The following is a 21,460-nucleotide window of genomic DNA, read 5'->3' as shown; positions in this document are numbered from 1 at the left end:
CGGAATGATTTCTAGAAAAATGCACTTCATAGCTTGAACATTTTTTCTTGCATTTCGGAAACATATACTCAAACATATTACAATTTAATTCCCTATATTAATGCAAATGGTAACTTTTTTAATTTACAAAACTGCTTAGCATACACTTTGCATACAAACATTTCCAAAATATTTATAGAACTATGAACTTATAAAAAATACCATTAACTGCTTTTATAAATATATATTTATTACGCCAATTTTCCACCGAAGAACACCAACAATTAAAAATTTGCTCACACTAAACCGACTGACGCGACGATTTCACAACAAATAAAGGTTTACTGCTATTTCATGAGCAAAACGATTATAAGTGTGTAAAATCAAACATTATATGTGCCTTTAGACAACTCGTGCTTCAAAGTTAGACATTTTAGTGTGAAATCAAACATCATGTGAGCTCTTAGACACTTCGTGCATAAAATTTAGACATTTTGGTTGTAAACATGAATATTGCACACTTTTTATAAGTATATTAGACTATTTTTTCTTTTTCACATAAGAAGGTGCAAAAATGCCCATTTTTGGACACCAAAATAATTTAAACGTGAATTTACTCCTTTTGTAGTCTTAATTTTATGCACATGTTTTAGAGTGTATATATTAAAATTTTTTGCATTCGGGTCACGCGTTTGGACATGATAACCCAAAATCATTGTACAAATAAGCGAACCGTACCCCATCTGCAGTAGTATTCATCTTACGTGGATAATGCCTGTCACAAATACATAGTTTTGTGCTTATTTGTTCTATGTATGTATATATATTTTTTAGCAGCGTCACATTCCGAGAATCCAAAAAGTTACAAGTTGCAGGGCAGCATTTTAACTCGACCTCCTCCCTCTTTCACGTATAACGGTACCTGGTTAAGAGGTTTAAAAATACTTTGCGTCAGCAATTTATCACCAATCTGCATTACATCGTATTACGTACTCTATCCCGGGAAAAGCAAAAAACTATTTTCGAACCTTTGTACCGCATTATTGCAGTTTGGAAACGCGCAAGACTCTTCTTTTAATATTTTTACCCAACTACACTAACTTCAATTTTCAAGAAACAAAAATATTGCTGCTAATGAATCTGGTAGCATGATTTTAGTTAAATGTTATAAACTTGTTAAAAGTCAAATGGTCGGCAACAACAACGAATGTCAATAAATGAAACTACCTACTATTTTTGTATCATGGTATCTGTGAATATATGTGACAAATACATTCAAGCGAATTTGACGTATCCTCAGTAGCGCTTGAAAATTAATTTGAAGGTGATTATTTTACTCTAGATACCCGGGTACCGAGCAATGCGGGTAGCTCGCTACTCGCTCGAAACTCGTTCATTGCTCAACTGCTCAAATGTTTGTTCAAAATTTTCGAGTTTTTGAACAATTTCATAAACAAAAGAAAATTTGTAAATTGTATTTGTCAGCAGCTGCTTTCTAATTCATGTTAAATAAAATCATATATGTAATACTTCTATATTGGCAGTAAGCTCACTTCTCAATGTGTAAGCATTCCGAAATCAAAGCGAGACAGTCTAGTACCGTTTTTGTCAATGTATTGTGTACTTGAGTGCCGTATTTGTATATGTTTTGTGTATATGTTTATTTATAAACGTATGTGTTCCTTTTCTTTCGTACGTGTTTATTGATATATCTGTACTGTAGTGTTTTCGGACGGTACTAGCTCTTACTGCCAATATAGGATTATTACATATATGAATAAATTATATTATTAAATACCAATGTAACAATCTTTGCATTATATATCAATAATTTTAAAATTTTAAAAAGTTGCTACCAAAAATGTTAATATAATAAAAAAAACATTGCTCAAATTACTCGAAAAAACTCGAATTGCTCGAGCTCTTGCTCGAAAATTTTCGAGTAATGAGCATTGAACAAGTGTGCGAGTACTCGCTGCTCATATACCCGGGCTGCTTGAAAATGTGCGAACAAAATCGAGAGCTCTAATACAAACTTAAACATTGTGATGAAGTATTGAAATTTTATTTTAAAGCTACCTGGAAATCAAAAAACCGATTTGAAAATTTTTGAAATGATTACCAATTTATTATGGCTGCGTTTCTTTATACACAGATAAGCACATTTCCCATCCAGAATAAACAGAATGCGTTTGAAATATACATACGTTAACATATCATCAGGAAAGTTCTAAAGAATAAGTAAACAAAAAATTTTATTCCAAACGTTCAGAATGAATAAAGAAATTCTGCCAATACACATATCTACATTTTTACTGGGTAGAAATTTACTCACTAATTAGTTAAATAGGAATAATAAACTATATTGACTCATTCATTATTGTAGCTATCTTTATATAATATTCGCAATATTCCTTTGAAGTTTCTTTGCATTTTTTTTTTATAAAAGTAGAGCTCATTATCTAACAAAAACTATATGAATCCAAACTCCAAACTTTTGCAAAAATTAAACAAAATCAACAAAGTTTAATTATAATTACAAGCTTTTTAGTAAAAATTTCTGGAAATTATTTGCGTACCATTACACGCATGCAAAGCTATTTGATTTAATTCATCTTTTCTTTTTCACATAAAAAGCGTCTGCGCGACATTTCTATAAATTAATTTATTATAAAATTCAAGAAATTCAAGTGTCATTTTTGATATTGGATTACTCGGTTTTCCTTTTCTTTTTCGTTTTTCTGTATTTGTATGTATTATACACAAAACGTGAGCAAACAACATTTTGCTTGCATAGTCTTCTGTTCTCTTTTCACTGAACTATTTTAATATCTATTGCAAAATTGTATACAGACAAGGCTAAACAGTAGAAAATAAATAAAATAAAATAAAATAAAAAACCTTTTAATATACCACGCTTTTATAAATGGACTAAAAATTAGAAAATAATATATCTCAGTCCCATGGAACTTGTTTTGATAACTTTTGATTTTGAAAATGATTATAAGCAATTTATGGGATTGAAAATGAAAAGCGTGGGGCGCATGTAATAGACCTGAATTGATATGAAGGGTTATATATGTATGTATGTGGGTATGTGAATAACGACCGCTTAAAATCGATCTCAAATTTGTACTCTCTGTGTAGAAATTTTAGGTCTATGTTTGACCATTGCCAATTAAATTTAATGCTTTGTATTGCATGCGCTCGACGTTTTTCGTTTTCAATTTCATAAATTGTTTATAATATATACATATATAGTTTATAACTTTTGCTAAAATTTCAAAATCAAAAGTTATCAAAACAAATTCTATGGGACTGAGATATATTATTTTCTAATTTTTAGTCCTTTTATAAAAGCGTGGCATATTAAAAAGTTTTTTTTTTAATTTTATTTTTATTATGATCTAAGGGTTTTCCTTAAAATACATTTTTTCCCGAGCATCCAAACATTGAGCTTAACAGAAAAAGCAGTCAGCTTTAAATTACGAATTATATAGTATATAGTTTAGTACAAATAAGTGTATCGTAAACTCGTAACTAAATTATTATTTAATTTACAAATATCTAATATAAATTTTATAATTATGTGTAATATTTTTCCATAAACATTATCTATTTGGGAAGAGTGTCAAAATACTTATCGAGCAAAGTTTCATTTACGTGAACAATAGCCCATTTCATTAATGGATTGTTAAGGACACACCTATCAACAACAACTTGATGGAAATCAGGTCGAGCTTCTAAGCAAAAATTCCTGTTTTTCCCGTAAACCAGCCACTGCATTTTACGGTTATAATACCACAACTGGTCGGTATCACCAATGTGGCAATCATAGATCAACACCATTGAGTTTCCCTTTCTCTGTGTTGTCTGCAAGCAGTAGTCTTCACCACGCATGCGCAAATCATGATTTTCACTTAGGGACCAGTCCTGATTGCGGCTGGGAAACAACGCGTCCTCCTCACAGTGGTTAATTCCGACCGGCCCGTAGTCCGGTGGGCCTAATGTGTCCAGACAAAGATTCGGTGCTCCCACACTGCGCACTTGACCAAATGCAAAATCGGCAGTGCCTCTCGGGGGATAATGTTTCACCAAATCAAAAGCCACATTTTCCATAAACCACTTAAATGATTTACAATTTAAATTCTGCCGCACTGCTTTTGGCTCTGTTAAATCGCCTTCTTTGATTTTTTCGTACAAACCTGGTGCATGCTGATAGACATACTTTTTGTAGTCGTCCATCCAGACCTCAACAATGCGTTTATAGTTCTGCAAAATGAAGTAGGTATGTACACACATACATGTATGCTTATATAAACGTCCTTACTTATAGAGCTTACCTTATGTAAGTAGTCGCCTTTACGATTGTTTGGTACACCAGGCCATTTATCATTTCGAAAAATATGTCCGACACGTGAGCATGGCACATCCAGTAGTCTTCCGCCACACATCCAGATCTTAAAACTTAAATCGTACTGCTCTCCACCCCATATATCTAAACCATCATCGTATCCTCCCAACTCCCAAAACCATTCTCGTGATATAGAGAACAAACCACCCGCCATGATAGGATTCTCGAAAGGTTTTGTGGGATCTTTCAAATCCCGTTCCAACATAGGAAGCCGCTTGTAATCGAGTGTCCAATCGAATGCGCCACGTGCACCTTCATCTTGAGCAGTATACGCGAAGGTTTCGTCGTTAATCACATCGATCATGGGGCATACAACTGTTCGCTTATCTTGCGCAATTAGATGCAGCAGTGGAGGCAGCCAATTATAGTTGGCCTCTATGTGTGAATCCATGAAAACCAAAACGTCCCCGACAGCCTTAATTGCGCCAGCCAGACGCGCCAAGATCAGTCCCTTTCGCTTTTGTAATCGTATAATATCTACTTTCGGAAAATACTTTTTAACATATTCGTCGAGCTGTGTCTTTAACTCGACTCGATCGCTAAAATCATCAACGAGTATTATTTCTTTTATCAACTCAGGTGGTGTACGATTGGCAACACTGTGCAAAGATCGTAACAAAGCGCTGAAGTGTTCGTTGTAGAAGGGTATTATTATGCTAACAGTTGGCAAATCGGCAAAATATTTCATCATTCGGCATCTGAAATGAAACGTTTCTTAAAACTTCATTTGAAAAAAGATTATAATCGGTCTTGAAAAGAACATGGCATAATTTTGCATCACATATGAGTCCATGACGGCCAAAGTTGGCTATCTACATTAAAAAAAATAAGATATTAGGGGTATTCTCTGAGTCTTGCAAAGCCCTTGCATGGTGCACAGATTGCACGGTTAAAACCGGTTTTCGTATGGGACAGCTTTGCAAACCGTGCAATCCGTGCACCGTGCAAGGGCTTTGCAAGACTCAGAGAATACCCCTATTGTTTAAAATGCATAACGAAAAGATGTTGTTTATAACCACAGCTTTCTGATTTAATACTTAGGTATCAACATATGGCAATGTATTTGTAAGATTTCAGCGAACAAATGATACAAAAATCGCATTGCACTATATGGAAAATATCAAATATTTAAATGACACAAAAAAACTCCGAAACACCTAAACGTAATATCGGGTCGTAGATTATGAATATACATACATATATGCTGTTTTTCCATATCAGGTAATTTTCGCAAGATATTTAATTTTTATTGAAAACACCTAAACCTAATATTGGGTCGTAGATTATGAATACATATGCTGTTTTTCCATATCATATCCAATTTTCGCAAGATATTTTAATTTTTTTTTTGAAAAGAGGACAAATTTTAACAAGGAAGGAATTAAAACCAGTAATTTTTTAGCGAAAATCAAAACCCACTTCAATTCTCATATAAAAAATTTAAGAGTACCGTTAATTTCTTCATGATCCAATGATCGGATCTAAACCAAATTAGTATGTGACTGCGTCTGAGGTACCACCTTCCCTTCAAAAAAATAATTATAGAAATCGGTTGTCGGGGTTTAAAGTTAGGCGGTAACCTTAATAAACAAAAAATATACCGACGAATTGATAACCTCCTACTTTTTTGAAGTCGGTTTTTATTAAACTTTTATTGTATACAAAGGTACATATGTACGTAAGGTGTATTAAAATGTCAATTCGACAGAGTATGCAGTTTGATAGCCCATTAAATTTCAGGGCAATAATGTGCAAGTTTAAAGAGGCGTTGGTTTTTATTTTATTTTTTTTTTCTTGTAGACATTTGGTTAGGGGCTAAGTTGTCGAAAACGCTAAATTACGTTCTGCTAGGAAGGAGCATAGCATTATTTCAGCCTTTTTTGCATTCCTTACATTTTCAATGTAGTGTTAAAAAAGTCGCCTACTTTTTTCTGACGTTTTATGCCGCACAGCTTTTTTGATGCTTTTGCGAGCGTGCGTGTTGCAATAGATCGGCTCTTCCTAATTTGGCTTTTAATGTGCAATTGCAAACATTACAGCAAGCCTCATAACCTGAAGTGTTTACACAACCAGCCTTTGAACACGGAATTCTTAGTCCAAGAATCCAAAAAAAAGTCTTTTGAAGCAGCTGCAGCAAAACACAAAGAATGTAAAGATTTATTAAGAAAATAATTCAAAATCAGTTCTACTTACAAGATTTAGTAACAAAGAAAAATTACTGGGAAGTTAAAAAGCGTACTCGTCCATGCTAATACGATGTTTCCACGATTCATAATTCGCTATCTAATTAATTCGCTAAGTAATTCGTAAATTACCCTATTTCCACGTCACACATTAGTAATTCATTTGGCAGCTCTACTTCCTGTTCTTGCTCTTCGCTATTTATTATTATTTTTCTGTACTGAAAATATTGAAGATGGAGCAAAAATTTAATTCATCGAAGATTTTAATTTATATAAAATATTTTATTAATTATTTTCCAGCAGAAAAAGCGCCAGAAATGCGACCAGGGTTTTATACTTCTAAATATATATCATCAAAAAATTATGAAAATTCGCATCAGATAATACGCTCTTTAAAATACATTTATGCATATTTTATGTACAGTATGTAATAAATAAATAAACTTTTTAAAGCTTCATAAGTTGCATTTTATTTACATAAATTTTAAAAAGAACTCAAACATTTTCAACCGGCTTAAAAAAAGGGGAGGTTATCAATTCTTCGGAGTATTTTTTCTTCTTTTATGTATGCCACAGCATAACATTGGACCGCGTGAACCGGTTCCAGATATTTCTTTTTTTACCGGAAAGATGGTGCCTTAAGGGTCGTCCTGTAATTTGGTTTAAATCCGATCATTAAATCATGAAAAAGTTTACGGTACTCCCAAATTTGTATATGAGAATTGAAGTCAGTTTTGCTTTTTGCTTAAAAATTACTTGTTTGATAAAAAGCTCTATAAACACAAGATGCACTCAACTTTCAAAAGTAATACACAATATTACAAAAGAATTTTGATATAAATAAATTAAATAACTCCATGAAATTTTTACACTTTTATTGCATATTTTTATGACAATGTTTTCATTCGCAGTTAAACTTTAAAGAGCTCTCAAGAAACGCGAAAAAGTCTTACAAAATGACGCACACGAAATGGAAAAGAAATTTACTTCTATCAAAATTTCTTAAATCAGTTTGCAGCTCTCAAGAAAAAAATGCTCTTTTATTTATTTCTTCAAGAAAATTTGCTTTTTCAAGCAACAGAAATTATAAGAAATATTTCCTGTGGTTTTCTTGAGAGCTGGCTTCTAAGCTTTAAGATACAGTTTGTAATTGAGATTATGAGCTTTGGGGGGGTTTGAACCCCAAACCCTACCCCTTGTGTGCGCTAATGCTAAGAGCTCATATTTACTTAACTTTAAACACTTTGTGTGTAGTTTTTCTCTACGTGACAAATTTGGTATGTAAAAGTAAACAGCCAGTGTTTAATTTTGCACACACTAGGGGAGGAATCTGGTTACTTCTCTTTGTATGCGTAAATTTAAACAACAATTTTTTAGATGAAATTTTGAACATTTTACGTGTAAACTGTGAAATTGTGAACAATAAATGTTTAGTGGTTACTCAAAAAACAAATTTAAAATTTGTTCTACGCCACACATAAGATAAGTAAAAGTAAGCAAGCAGTGTTTAATTTAATTGACACGGTGTCTAAATTTGCATTCGTTAAGAGAGGAAACTAGTTACCTATCTTAATATGCGCAAATATTAACAAACAAATTTTAGATTGTGTCCAATAACTAATGGAGGTTGTAACAAAATTTTACTTAATTGCATTAAACACTTAGGCACTTCGCACATTACTCGCTTAATAGTTTCGTCATGCTTAAACGATTTTATGAGGACATCTCTTCTGCACACTTGAGCGTCATTTTCTATAATTCAATTAAACTTTGTCATGTCTGCGATTTGCACCGATTTCACCGAAAATCATAAATTATTATTAACTTTCTCTTCTTAATTGAAAGAAGAAAGAAGTTGTGGGAAAAAATACTTCCGCCGCTCTTTTTCGGCAACACAGAAATAAGGATTCTACTTAGTAAGGGTACATAATAAACAATTGTCTGTATCCACATCGTGGGGTGGGGTGCAATAACACCATACGCAATAAGGCCATATAGTCTTATTTCCATTTTGTTTTGAAAATAAAACCATATGACGTTATTTCCAATCCAGAAGCGAAATAAAGTCACATTCAAAATTGTACAAATGAGTAATAAAGTCATAATTGAAATTACAACCGGTTAAACTATTTAAAAATGCTTGTCTGGCCACACTTGTTTGTGGATATCACATTTTTTCTATTAATTGAGCGTGATCGAGTTTCTTTATTATTCAGTCCGGATCTAGAAGAGAATATTCGTGTAGTTTATAAGGTTCCGTGGTTATAAAGAAACTTAAGAACATGTAATTAATGGTCTCATCTTATTAATGTTTAATTAAATTTTTTCACAAAACAGTTTTCAAAAACTTACTTCGTTTCTCGAGCACCATTATAGACTAAATAACAAAAACTAATAAATAAAAAAATTACGAATAAAGAGTATATAATGTTTTCTTAAATTCTATGCGATTAACGTATAGTATATTGACATTATTGTCTTTACATAAAGCATTGAACTTACTCATTACCCTAATATCTGGTTGATTTAGTGCATAGTTGGCTTTAAAAGTCAACCGCCTTTTGGAAAATAATCCCGGGATTTTAGGGATTTGTAATTTGCACTGATGGCAATAATAAAAACTCCTCTTCTAGACCAGTATTGGCTAAATTTCTTTTTTTATTCAATAACTAATATTATTTTATAACTGTCTAGGTCATTATACATATAATATATATAACATAAAATTCAAAAATGATTTAAAAAATTCAGTGAAATGTGCTTAGAAAAAAAGTATGGGTATCACATTAAAGAGGAAATTCTGAAGAATATAAACAGATTAAGGACTGGTAAGTATTTAAAATGTCCTTTTAAAATTTTATCCTTGAAATTTCGCAATATTTGTTTCTGAAAAAATTATATGTTAAGGGCTGATATAAACTCGATAACATCCTCGAATTTAGTCCTTCTAACTTTATCAACTTAAAAAATTTCCTATTTGTCCTTGTATATCCAAAAAAAATGGTATTATTGTAAATTCTAAAGAAATCTATATACGGGCCAATTCTTAATACTCCCGGGGAGTTTGTTCTCCGGGAATTTGTTTCTCCCGAGAAAGAAATCTCCCAATAGTTAACTCCCAGGAGTAGCATTTTCCCTGAAAACTTGGGAGGATTAAATTCGAACTTCAAAAAAGCTGTTTGACACGTTTTTGAGAGCTCAACTCCTCCATTTAGCATAAAAAATCCTCAATGAATTTTTCTTCATGATAGGAGGAAAGGGAAAAGAGAGAAAACTCCCGGGGAGTGTCTGTTTAGAATGCCTGATATAATTGCTCAATCATACGACTTAGCTAGGGCGATCTGGGGTAGCTACATAATTGAGTTATATATCAAATTAAAGTACAAGCTCCATAGGTAATCTAAAAATTGGCAGAATCGGTGAAGTAAGTGACGAAATATAAGCATTTCAACATTTTCTTAACTCATATATAACTGCTCAGTCATACGACTTAGTTAGGGCGATCTGAAGCCGTTAAATAATTATGTTATACACCAAATTAAAATGCAACTGCAGTTGCAGTTGACCGTGTTTGTCACAAAAGTAGAACGTGGCAGAAAATTCGATAGTGAGTAGTGTAATCTGTTGAAAAATATAAACCAATTTACTGTGGAATTGTGATTCGGTTTCATGTCATTCATAGTTTTGAAATTTATTTCGCGAAAGCAAAAAATAAAAATAGCTGAGATCACTTTCTTTTTTAAACACCTAGGACAGTGGGGTAGCCAGGGGGCGCATATGGGGGGATAGATCCCCCCCCCCCCCTTCGTCATTGAACTACAATTATTTACTTTTGAATTAATAACACAATACTATTTTATCCTTCTGATTTAAAACTTTTTTTATTTCAGGCGGATGACAAATTATCTTTTAATGAATATATGAGTAGTCCACTTCCAAACAGCGTTATGTGATTTTATAAAAGTAAACCATAAATTAAAAAAAAAAACGTCTACGACAACAAGTAACATTCGAACTGTATCTTTTTTTATTACCTGAAAATTTGGATAAATAAGAGACTAATACCATTAAAAAAATAAAATTGCAGTATGGTAGATTTGCAAACTTTATATTTAAAAATTTAATATTGCAAGTTTTAAAACAGTAACTTTTACATAGGTAGCTTTTTTTAGCTTTTCGCGTTCTCTCCTCTAGGAAGATTGGTTTGCTTCTTTTTTGCGACCTCTTCCACTAGGCACCGAAACTACCACGTTTTCTTGCAGTTTTCTAAGTCCATACGAAGAGGAGACATTTGAAAGTGTATAAATAAGTATTATAGCGACTTTTGCAAGAGTAGTTAACATTTCATGCTATTTTTTTCAGAACATAGAAAAATTTTTCACTCTGCTGTTAGTGGACATGAAACCCACCAAAAACTAAAAATCTAAAAAAAATTTACATAGCGCACTTTGCAAGTGGACTACTCAATTGTTGAATATGCTATCTTATTTGTCCCGTCTTTTTATACAATTAAGGAGCGGCTGAATGGTTTAACGATGTTAGCGGTGCATAATGATGTGCCGATTACAACACAAGAAGTAATTGAAAAAATGTGTGTTAAGCAACGAAGATTAAAAGTCGCTTTATAAGTAATAATGCAGAGTCTGTCGTATATAAAACGCTTTTTAACCCTTTCAAGGCAGAGGAAAAAGGTTCTCAATATGCTTTTGACCGTGCTTTTTCTCATGTTGACGTAGATATTAATCGTAAACAATTTTTCCATTGTAAAATAATAATAAAAAATAAAATAAATAAAAATAAATAAAATTAAAAATAAAAATATTAAAAATAAAAATATTAAAAATAAAAATAAAAATAAATAAAAAGTACGTTGACCATTTTGCCTCTGCCTTGAAAGGGTTAAAAAGCGTTTCATATATGACAGACTCTGCATTAAAGGGTTAAATGTTGCACTTTCGTAAAGATATCGACCAGTATAACCATTTTTGTTATATAAATTTTTTTGTGAAAGCTGATAGTTTACGAGTTATTAGAGTTTAAAGGTAGCTTTTCTTTTTCCAATCTGGCCACTCGGGTACAGCATCCAATGTCTTAAGATAAAATAAAGAGAAATCTTTCAGAAACAGTGCTAATGGTGTATTAAATATAGTGTTTTCACTGTTTGTGACATTTTGAACGGTATTTTGAAGGTTAAGTTATTGTTGTTGTAACTTCTCTCTAGTTTTCCTATATTATCTGATCATTTATCTTCACGATTTTCATTCCATTATCTCTTTTCTAAGCGAAGATCTACGATTTTGAAAAAAAAACTCGTGTTTTGCCTATATTGCGACGCCTCTAGCCATTGTGTATCACAACTTTAAGTTATCGATGCAAATTTTTTTTAATCTACCCCGCGCCCCCCTTCGCCAAATCCTGGCTACGCCACTGACCTAGGATAATACTGTCAAATTTAAAGGACCCTGGATGACGGTGAAATTCAAAACTTTATGTAATTTTTGAAATGAACGATCCAAGTTAGCCGGTATACATATATTGATATTTTTAGAATCAGTGGTTGAATTTTTGTACTGAAACGTTAAGAAAGCTTAAATTTAAAAGTGTTATACTAAATGCATTTCACCACGAAACGGCGCCAATTTTAAGTGATTATTGCGTTCAGACTACGACGCCCTTGGACGGATATTGTGAAAGGTTGGACTATACTTTAAAAATTACTGTTTTCTCACGGCCCACTGTACTAAGCCATGAGTAGAGTAAGGCTCTTTAATAACTTAAAAAATATCTTGGGTAATCAGGTCTCTAGCGATAAAAGATTAATTGTTGTCTTTCACGAAGTTCTTAAAATAAATTTTGAGCTAAATACTGAAGTATATTCATGAATATCACGTTTTGTTTTTAACTTAAGTTTAAATACTTAATATCTGCAAGTATTTTTTTAACGTATTCTACTTTCGTCTTTAATTTGGTAGTCATATTTTTATTCTGCAATACATTGAATTTTTTAAATAATTTTTAAAATTAATCATATCTTTGAAATTACAATGCCCTCTAAAATAAATCCTGACGTCGGAGAGGAAAAATAAGAACACCCCTTTAAGTAAAAAAGTAGGTTTCAAACCCATTTATTTGTTATTTATTTTATGGTAGGAGAACTTCTCAAACAATATAGACGCAACTTTCTCGATTTAAGTTGTTGAAAAGTAATGAATATCTAAAGCCCGGTACTAACCCCGGGATACCGAGACTGTGATAACGACATCCCGAAAATCCCGGGTTCGTAAAAAGCGAAAAAATTAACACTCCTAATGCTGACGTAGCATTCTCATTGGAGCATTGAGTTTAACGAGATCTAAAAGGACAGAACAGTCAATTGCTGCACTCAAAACATCATGTAAGACCATTAGGCCAGAAATAATTCGTCTACTGCTAAGTGTATGTAAATGTATACAAGCTTGCAACGCGAAATATATGGAGGAAAATGATTTGCAAACCTAATTTGGGCTAGACCAAATTTTAAAAAACTTTTCTGAACCCGTTCTATCCTTTTATGGTGAATTTCATAAGTGGGACTCCATATGAGAGAGGCATATTCAAGTTTAAACCTAACAAAGGCAGAATTTCTTGTATACGGGTCTTTGAATTGTTCACTATTACGTTTGTTGGAAAAAAATAAAACATTTCGTTCCCGCATTATTTTTCGTAGTTATCTTTATATAAGGTCTATTCGCGATTCGGTGCATAAGAGCTGACAAATTTATGCAATTGCAGAAATATGCCATGGATTGTGAGCGACCTTTATTAAACTGTCATGGTAAAGCTTTTGCAAAACAATTTTTGTGCATCAGCTTTGGTTTTGTTTATGAATGCAATGCATAGCATTTTTATGCTATGGATTTTCGGTATTGCAAATTTGCCAAGCAATGACAAATGCAAATGCGTGTATTTTGTTTGTGTATTGCAAATAATTTGCAATACAAATTTGCAATGCAATGATGCTAGGCCATTTGCACCGGATCGCGAATAGCCCTATTATAAATTTCTATCCAAAATTGCTTTAATTTTTGAACGCCTTAATGCACTCTTTTTATATACATACATACATACATAAAACATATAAATGTATATCGATAAAAGGCGAAAGTATCGTGCTGCATTCAAAACTTATTTTACTGAAATCCTGGGGAGCTTTTGATTGCCTAAATATTTTAAATGATTCTCTAAATAATTAAACGCAATGATTGTTGGCAAAAAAAGTCAACGCCATTTTTTATCAATGGAAATTGTTAAATTAAACAAAAAGTACAAAAAACCAGCGGCAAAAAAAAAATAAAAAACAACGGAAATTTTTAGCTGCACACTGTTGGTTATACTAAAATTCCATGGGCTATAAAACTCCATACCATAAATTGTTTTAAAAATTCAGACTATTGAATTTTTATGAATGTTGCATATACACTTGTGATCAGCAAATTAAGGCATCGATATTTTGATAAATTTTGGCCATTTTTCTTTTGTTTATTTAATGTTTATTATTTTTCCATGAAAGTCTAGCTCATTATATAACAAAAACCCCTTAGCAAACATCCCCTTAATACCTAAAAACTTAAAAACTAATTTTTTTCGAGTTCACCCAATCGACTTCACCGACCGAAGTCGGAACGACGCACACTGGGGCCGCCCCATATAAGATCAAAATTCTAAAATCATTTTCTTTCCATTAGACTCGCTAGCTTTCGATGCAGAATGGCAGGCAATTCGAAACCACATCGAGTTTTCGTCTCTCCCGAACAATTTCTAAAAATGGACTTGGCACCTTTTCCCCCTTTGCTGATGATATGTCAGTTCGTTGAAAAAATAAGAAGGTAATACGTGTATTTACTTATTTTGGCGTATCCAGTGCAGCGTCGTGAATCATTTTTGGAGTGGAATCTTCATCTTTAAACATCAAAATTGGAATTTTCCCTTCATGTGGCATCAGCGCATTCCGGAAATATTTAGCCTTAGCACAAATTAATTACTTTTATTAAGTTATTTCTTATGTCATTCGATCAAAAACTTCTTGCGGTTCTTAACTGCCATGCTCTTAGGCAAGCAAAACAACTAATGTTAATATCACGGCAAAATTTAAAAAAGTGACATTCTGGAAAATTCGGACGGACAATATTATAATTGAAAGCAGGGTGTCCAGATTTGGCGATTTAGCGCCAATTTGGTGATTGTTTTTATATACTCGCTTGTAAAAATTTAGGAAAACGCCTTTAGCGATTTTTGGAGATTTTTTCCTTTCAAATAAAATTTTTTCAATTATGAAAATATCAGGGTTCGTATTTGCACACACATGTGCAGCACATCCTAACATTTTAAGCTCACACACGTGTGCTGTGCATATAAAAAATTAAAAATTTGCTCACATTACATGTGTGTGCCGTTTGGTAAAAAGCACGGGCACATGTGTGTACTTTCTTTTTATTAATGTAAAGCGCACGCACATGTGTGTGCTATGCGTAGAGAAACTTATACACTTCGAATTCTAACTCAAATCTTAAAATAATTTTTTAATATGTTTCTGTCATATAAAAAACAAACAACATCTCACTTTTTATTGAATTGTCTTTCAAAAAATAACGTTTAATAAACAAATTCTTTCAAGAATATATTATGTGCATGTGCATGGGCTGAAATTTGTACAAAAATCGGCTCACACACATGTGCATGTGCTTAATAACAAACAGCACACACTTTTCTGTGAGTAGAGTTTGTTTTCCACTTATGCACACACATGTGTATGAGCAGTGAATGCAAGTTGAATGTGTTTCTGGCGTGTGTGTGAGCAGAGCATGTGTGTGCAAATACGAACCCTGGAAAATATACAAAACTTAGTTTTCCACAATAATTTTACAGAAGAGGCTAAGTGATAAACTTGACTTAACAAGCATATTAAAAGACTGTCAAAAATGTTAATCATCCTAATCGAAGAACTTTTGAAACGATTACCTAGTCAATTAAATACTTTAAAAAAGCTTTGATTTAGTCACCAGAAAAGTGTTTGAATCACAAGAAGGCGAGTTTTAGAGACCTGCCAATTCACTACTTGACTTTGAAGGAAATAAAAGCAGCGGAAACTGAATATTTAAATATTTTAGCTTTCCCATGTAATAACTTTTCTCAGAACCATTCCATCCGATTCGGAAGAATTTTGGATAATTGCTTGCGGAGTAAAAGCCGCTACAGGCAATAAAATGTTTGCAAATATAAGTAAAGTAGCCTTCATATTATTATCCTTGCCCCGAATGCTTTCGTTGAGCGCGTTTTTTCCGTAATGAATTCAACAAAAACTAAGATTCGAAATAGGATGATAGGCTAAAATATTTGTACCAACACATTTTGCAATAGGACTGCGCAATTATTAAATTAATTAATTAATCGCACTATCCGCTTTTAAGCGCTCTGCGCTAAAAATAAATTAAAAACCTATAATAAGGCGAGACCAGATATTCCCATAATTTCTTCAAAATCACCTATAGTGTGTGAATCGTTTACATTTCTGTTGTCATGTATTGAGGAATTGAACCTTCATAACATACTGTTTGATATTGGAAACGTTTTGCAGCCGAAACTATTAGCCTTATCTTAGAGCTTAGACAGACAGCAGCGTTGATCGAGATTAACTGAGACTTAATCCGGATCAACTGCAGTTAAATCCCGAGTTGATCCGGATCAACGCTGCCGTCTGTTAGTTGAAAAATGGTCCATATTTTACAAAAACAATATAGACTACGATCGGGTATTTAACTTCTTATCGTGTATAAAGATGACAATTTCTACTTTGCCTGGATATAGACATAATAAAAATTAAAAAGAATAAAATAAAAAATAAATCAAAACAAACCAAAAATTTTATGTTTTATAGAATATTTGAATATTACAATTGATTTAAAGGATTTTGACCAAAAATTATTATTGGACAAAAAGACGAGAACTCAGTTAGTAAGTGAATCTTACTTTAGTTTTTGGGCTTACGATTTTAATAAAATAAAGCTAATATTATTGATTACTGAAATGCGTGATACAAAAGATTGGAGATGAAGAAGTTCCCGTACGTATATAGCGTAAGAGAAAATTGTGTATGATGAGTTGGCGATTAATTTAACTTGGCGTGGGACATCGGAGAAGCCAAGCGTACAAAACTTTGCAACTTTTTCCATCATGAAAGGTTAAAAAATAAATATTTATTAGCAGTGCTTATATCTTACTAATTTTCATTTTTTAATAATTCCCAGATGTTTGTCACTCCAAGTTCAAAATTCTTCAGATTTTCAAATAAATAAAAGTGTTTTACGCGCCAGGGAAAGAGTGCTCTAACGGAAACATTCAAATGAAAATACACGCGGGAATTTACGCTTTTAATATAGTGATAAGGGTAGTTTGTACGTCTCGTTTCTGTGTATCCCAGACGACACTAAGAAGTTACTTGGTGTAGCGTCGTATGTGAGTAAGTTTGGATATATACCGCTTCTGCCTCTTCGAGATGGCACTAAGCAGTTACTTCCTGTAGTGTCGCATGTGCGTCAGCGTGGACGTAACGCTTACGGGGAATAGGTTTTTCCAAAGGAGGATAGTAAAGAGATCAGAAAGCGATAACTTCCGCGAGGAAATTTGACTTCTTGAAGTTACCTTTCGCCACTTCCGCGATAATAACTGCTAGCTGGGATATATCAAAGAAATACCGTTCGCAAAATAAAACAAAACGGCTTACACTAATAAAAACAGCTTTGTAGGTGGCTTATTATTTAGATCGTAGAATGCTGTGATTTTTCGTTTTTACCACCATAAAAAAATTTAAAATGTGGAGACAAGAAAATTGCACTTTGTTTTGGAAATTACCTATATATATTTATAAGTCCACATACCCATGGAAACGTATATCCGGCACTGAACGATTAACAGAAATCACATCTGATAACAAAGCATTAAACCCATTTTTTTTGGTAATTTGTTGTTTCAGCTGCAGCTTCGATGGATCATTAATGTATGCCGGTTCACCGCGCTCGCCAGTTCCTGTGCGAGTTGCTTCTCTTTCCATGGCGTCCACATCGTGCCAGTCCTTGAATTGAGCTCTAGAACTCTGCCATATCTCCTCATTTTTCTGCCAAAATGAGTATTTTTTTATTTCTTGGGCTTCTTTTTCATTAATAGCACGTTGTATTGGGATCACTTGAGATAAGAGAACATAAGTTGCGAGACCGATTGTAAAGATGCACAAAAGTCGAACCCCACTAGAAGCACGTATTTTCCGTTTCATTTCATTTACTCAAAACCTTAAGCGACACAACGGACATACAGCTTGTCTTAAACTGAACTGAAACTTAAATTCTATTTTTGGAGAAATTTCAACCTGGTTTTCCGAAGAAATTTATCATCTACCAAAAGCCATATTGTATTTTCACCTGAGCAAATAAGCCCGTAAAAGTAAATGGATATATTTCTAACAGTACATGTTAATAAATACATACATATGTATATACATATATATGTACATACGTTTTAAAACTTAAGTTATTTCGATCAATACTTCTTTATACAAATGCAAACATGCATATGTATACGTTAACATATACCTATGTGCATATGTACACTTACGATCAAAAAAACGCGGACAATTTTTTACCTGTTACTGCGCTTCTATTGTAACTAAAGCTAGGTAACGAAATTTTTTAGTTTTTGTAGTGACCATTGATAAATCCTTAAGGCCCCATCAGTGATGCCACAAGGGGTTACGAATCCGTAGTCAGAATTTCAAAATACGAAATGGCGGATCCAATAAGGCGTCTGGTAAATTTCGGGCTTTTGAATTAGAATCCTTAGAAATATTTTGAGTATGCAGTTTTATAGCCCACAGTTTAGTCTTACAAATTGCAAGTTTGCAGTAACAAGGAGTTACCTTTGAATTTTGAGATTTTTTGTTGACAGTGCCAGTTATTTTCTTTCATACGAAGTGTGTTCGATGATATGAAGAAATTGAGCAACACCTTCAACAATAAAAAATTCCAAAAATCAACCCTAAGTCCCAGCTTCTTTTAACTTGCTATTATACTTAAATTAAATGGGCCACAAAACTGCATGCTCAAAACAACTCTAGGAAATCTGATTAAAATATTTCAAATTTTGCTGAACATTTATTAAAATTCGTCGAATTTATATAAATTTTCTACAAATTTTGAAATTTTGATTTACATGTTTTTTTTTAGATAGTCAGTCATATTTTCATAAAAAAATAATACATATTTTTTTCTCTTTATTTTGTTTTAAATTAAACTGTATTAAGCCTTTTTATTCTAAAAATAAAATTGTATGTTCGGATTCGATGCTTTAGAAATGTGCTAATTTTTGGCCACCAAGACGTCTGCTTTTTAAATAATTTTTGTAAAAGAGACTTAACTCTGCATTATAGCTGTAAAACTATCGATAGTCAGCCCATTCGATGTTTTCGATAGTTTGCATTGAAACTACCGATAGTATCGGATAATTTTAAAATGCTTATACGAAGCCTTTTATATAAAATTTTTCGTTTCTTATAGTTCCTGGAGAATTATCTTATTGTTATATAGCATTTTCCAATAACTTTGTCCTTTTTCTTCGACTTTTCAAATATTTTAGACCGATAATATGAAAAGCCAAAATTCCCAATATTAGAAAAACAAATTCGCTTATAAACGTAAAATCATACACATACAATCAATTCAATATGCTTAAGTTTAATTTCTGTATACAAGTCGTAAGAATAGAAAGCAATTACGATATGCATACAAAACATGAACATTTGTTCAGTAATGATAATTATGTTGAGCACATATATTTTAATTCTAACAAAACGCTTAAAAACATTGTTGAGCATAACATAACGTTTGTTTATAAAACACAAAAGCATAGCGCGTAAATATAACTCAACTTGTGGACTAACAGTCGGATAAAGTATCACATGTATTAATCAAAACAAAACAAAATCTTATATGTAGAAGAAAAATATTAAATACATACTTATCTTATATAGTACTGATAATAACATATCACAAGTACTAGTTAAAACAAAACAAAAACGTATTCAGCCATATCATATAAATTAATCAAAACAATTGGGGCATTCAAGCCAAGACTGAAAATCTACAACTTTTATCACGTATTTTGCTATATATATACGTATTCTGAAATAACCGTATAAACTAAGACCGCTTTACCTAGGGTAAAGGACTAACAATTTTATCAGATCTATTATTAAATTCAACTGCTTTCAATTTATTTTATCAAATGATCGAAAGAAAAAAAGTGCGTTCAAAGTTTCACGCTTTACCAAAATCCGAAGAAAGTTATTATACATTGGCGGTCAAAACTATAACATCAAGACAAATTTCTAATTTTTAACTATTAATTTTTCAGGAGGAAAAGCTCGGCCAAACACTAACATATGTGTAAGCGCCAATCTATTATTATTATTATTATTGTTATTATTATTATTATTATAATTATTATTATTATTATTATTATTAATTTTTCATTAACGCGAATTTGGGACACTTGAAACTTGCACATTGTTATATTAAAATTTAATGGGCTATAAAACTGTGTGCCGCGTGTGCCCAAAACAGCCCAGAAATTAGATCGTAAATGTCTTCTTCTTCCTGCCCGAAACAGCGCGAACTTTTTCTCCGGGTAAAAATGGATAAAGTGTCAAAGTGCATATCAGCTGTTTTGTGTTTACATTTTGCCTGCAGTTACTTGGTGCTTTTTAGGAATAGTGAATGGCCTGTTGATGTATTTTCAATTTTTATATATCAAATTCGTTAAACTCAATTTGCAAGAGGTTCCATTTAAGTGACAAAAAAAAACAACGTGAATCAGCTGTTTCTCAAATTCTGGGCACAAAATGTTTTTTTGCGTTCTCGTACTTCTGGATTATGTTCCATTTTTGAGAGCAAACTTTTCGCTTATTCTCTAATTACCGGATGCGGTCCGGATTATTAGGGAAAGAACCTATTGTGAGATATGTGCTTTCCGTGTACGCATGGTATTCTGGGTTTGGTATAACATAGGACATCCAAAGGTTATTCAAGTCAACCCAATAACTCAAAATTGGTAAATTTGCACATTTATGCTTCTGGATTAAGGATGACGATCTGTATTACTTCACATTTATTCATTTTTTATACGCCTGTCCTACATATCATCGCAGTAAGAATATTTCGACGCCTGAGTGGAAAATCGATCTATCTCGGCATCCAGTTTGACACTCAGATGTCGATTTCCTGGTAATATTCCTCTATTTTCATGAAAACAAGTCAAAAAATTTAAATTTAGTACTCCACTCTACTTACTAAACTAAATTTATATTTGGCTATTAGCTAAGATTGTATTTTCAAATAGAACCATTTAGTTTACACATAGCTATTAATAAGGTTTAATCAATCAACTTCAATAAAATTTTCGAGGAATTTTTTTATATGTTAAATTCGACCCTGGCGACGCCCATTCGAAAAGGAAAAAATTTACATAATTTTATACAAGCGGCAAAATATGTGAAATGTCCACATCTTACGCGCTGCACATTGTAATGTATCCTCCGTAAGGAAACTCTGGACGAAGTATGTGGAACCTGACAGTTTGGCCCATCGTACTGGAAGCGCACAACCACGAAAGACCTCGGAGCGCGATGATAGAGATATCGTGAAGGTAGCTCGGCGAGATCAATTTAAACTGCTCCAGAAATTGCCACGGAATTGAAGGAACATAGTATCTAGCATCTCAACGATGCAGCATCGCTTAAAAGAAATGGTATGGTGGCCTGGGAACAAGTCATATTTTCTGAAGAGTGCAAAATAAATCTATT

The 21,460-nt window shown here is 32.6% G+C and overlaps 1 protein-coding gene across 1 annotated transcript; it reads right to left on the bottom strand.

Annotated features, from left to right (window-relative positions):
- Nucleotides 1–3,594: 3,594 nt before the first annotated feature.
- LOC118746522 (N-acetylgalactosaminyltransferase 6-like) lies at nucleotides 3,595–17,881 on the bottom strand. The gene is made up of 3 exons (XM_036480369.1): nucleotides 17,490–17,881; nucleotides 4,323–5,091; nucleotides 3,595–4,251 (listed from the first exon to the last, which is right to left on the bottom strand). The coding sequence occupies exons 1-3, from the start codon at nucleotides 17,879–17,881 to the stop codon at nucleotides 3,595–3,597; spliced, it is 1,818 nt and encodes a 605-aa protein (XP_036336262.1).
- Between the last annotated feature and the right edge of the window lie 3,579 nt (nucleotides 17,882–21,460).

The sequence above is a fragment of the Rhagoletis pomonella genome, unplaced genomic scaffold (genome assembly GCF_013731165.1).
Source record: "Rhagoletis pomonella isolate Grant_MI unplaced genomic scaffold, Rhpom_1.0 Rhpom_scaffold_00010, whole genome shotgun sequence".
NCBI classification, from domain to species: domain Eukaryota; kingdom Metazoa; phylum Arthropoda; class Insecta; order Diptera; family Tephritidae; genus Rhagoletis; species Rhagoletis pomonella.
The sequence above is the reverse complement of the archived record's forward strand: the minus strand, read 5'-3'. Positions and strand labels throughout refer to the sequence as shown.

Excerpts from the sequence above, each read along its gene's own strand:
- LOC118746522 (XM_036480369.1), bottom strand. The coding sequence starts at position 17,881 with ATGAAACGGAAAATACGTGCTTCTAGTGGGGTTCGACTTTTGTGCATC. Across the intron at positions 5,092-17,489 it reads CCGGATATACGTTTCCATGG|ATGCCGAATGATGAAATATT; the intron begins GTATGTGGACTT and ends GTTTCATTTCAG. Across the intron at positions 4,252-4,322 it reads AAGGCGACTACTTACATAAG|AACTATAAACGCATTGTTGA; the intron begins GTAAGCTCTATA and ends TTCATTTTGCAG.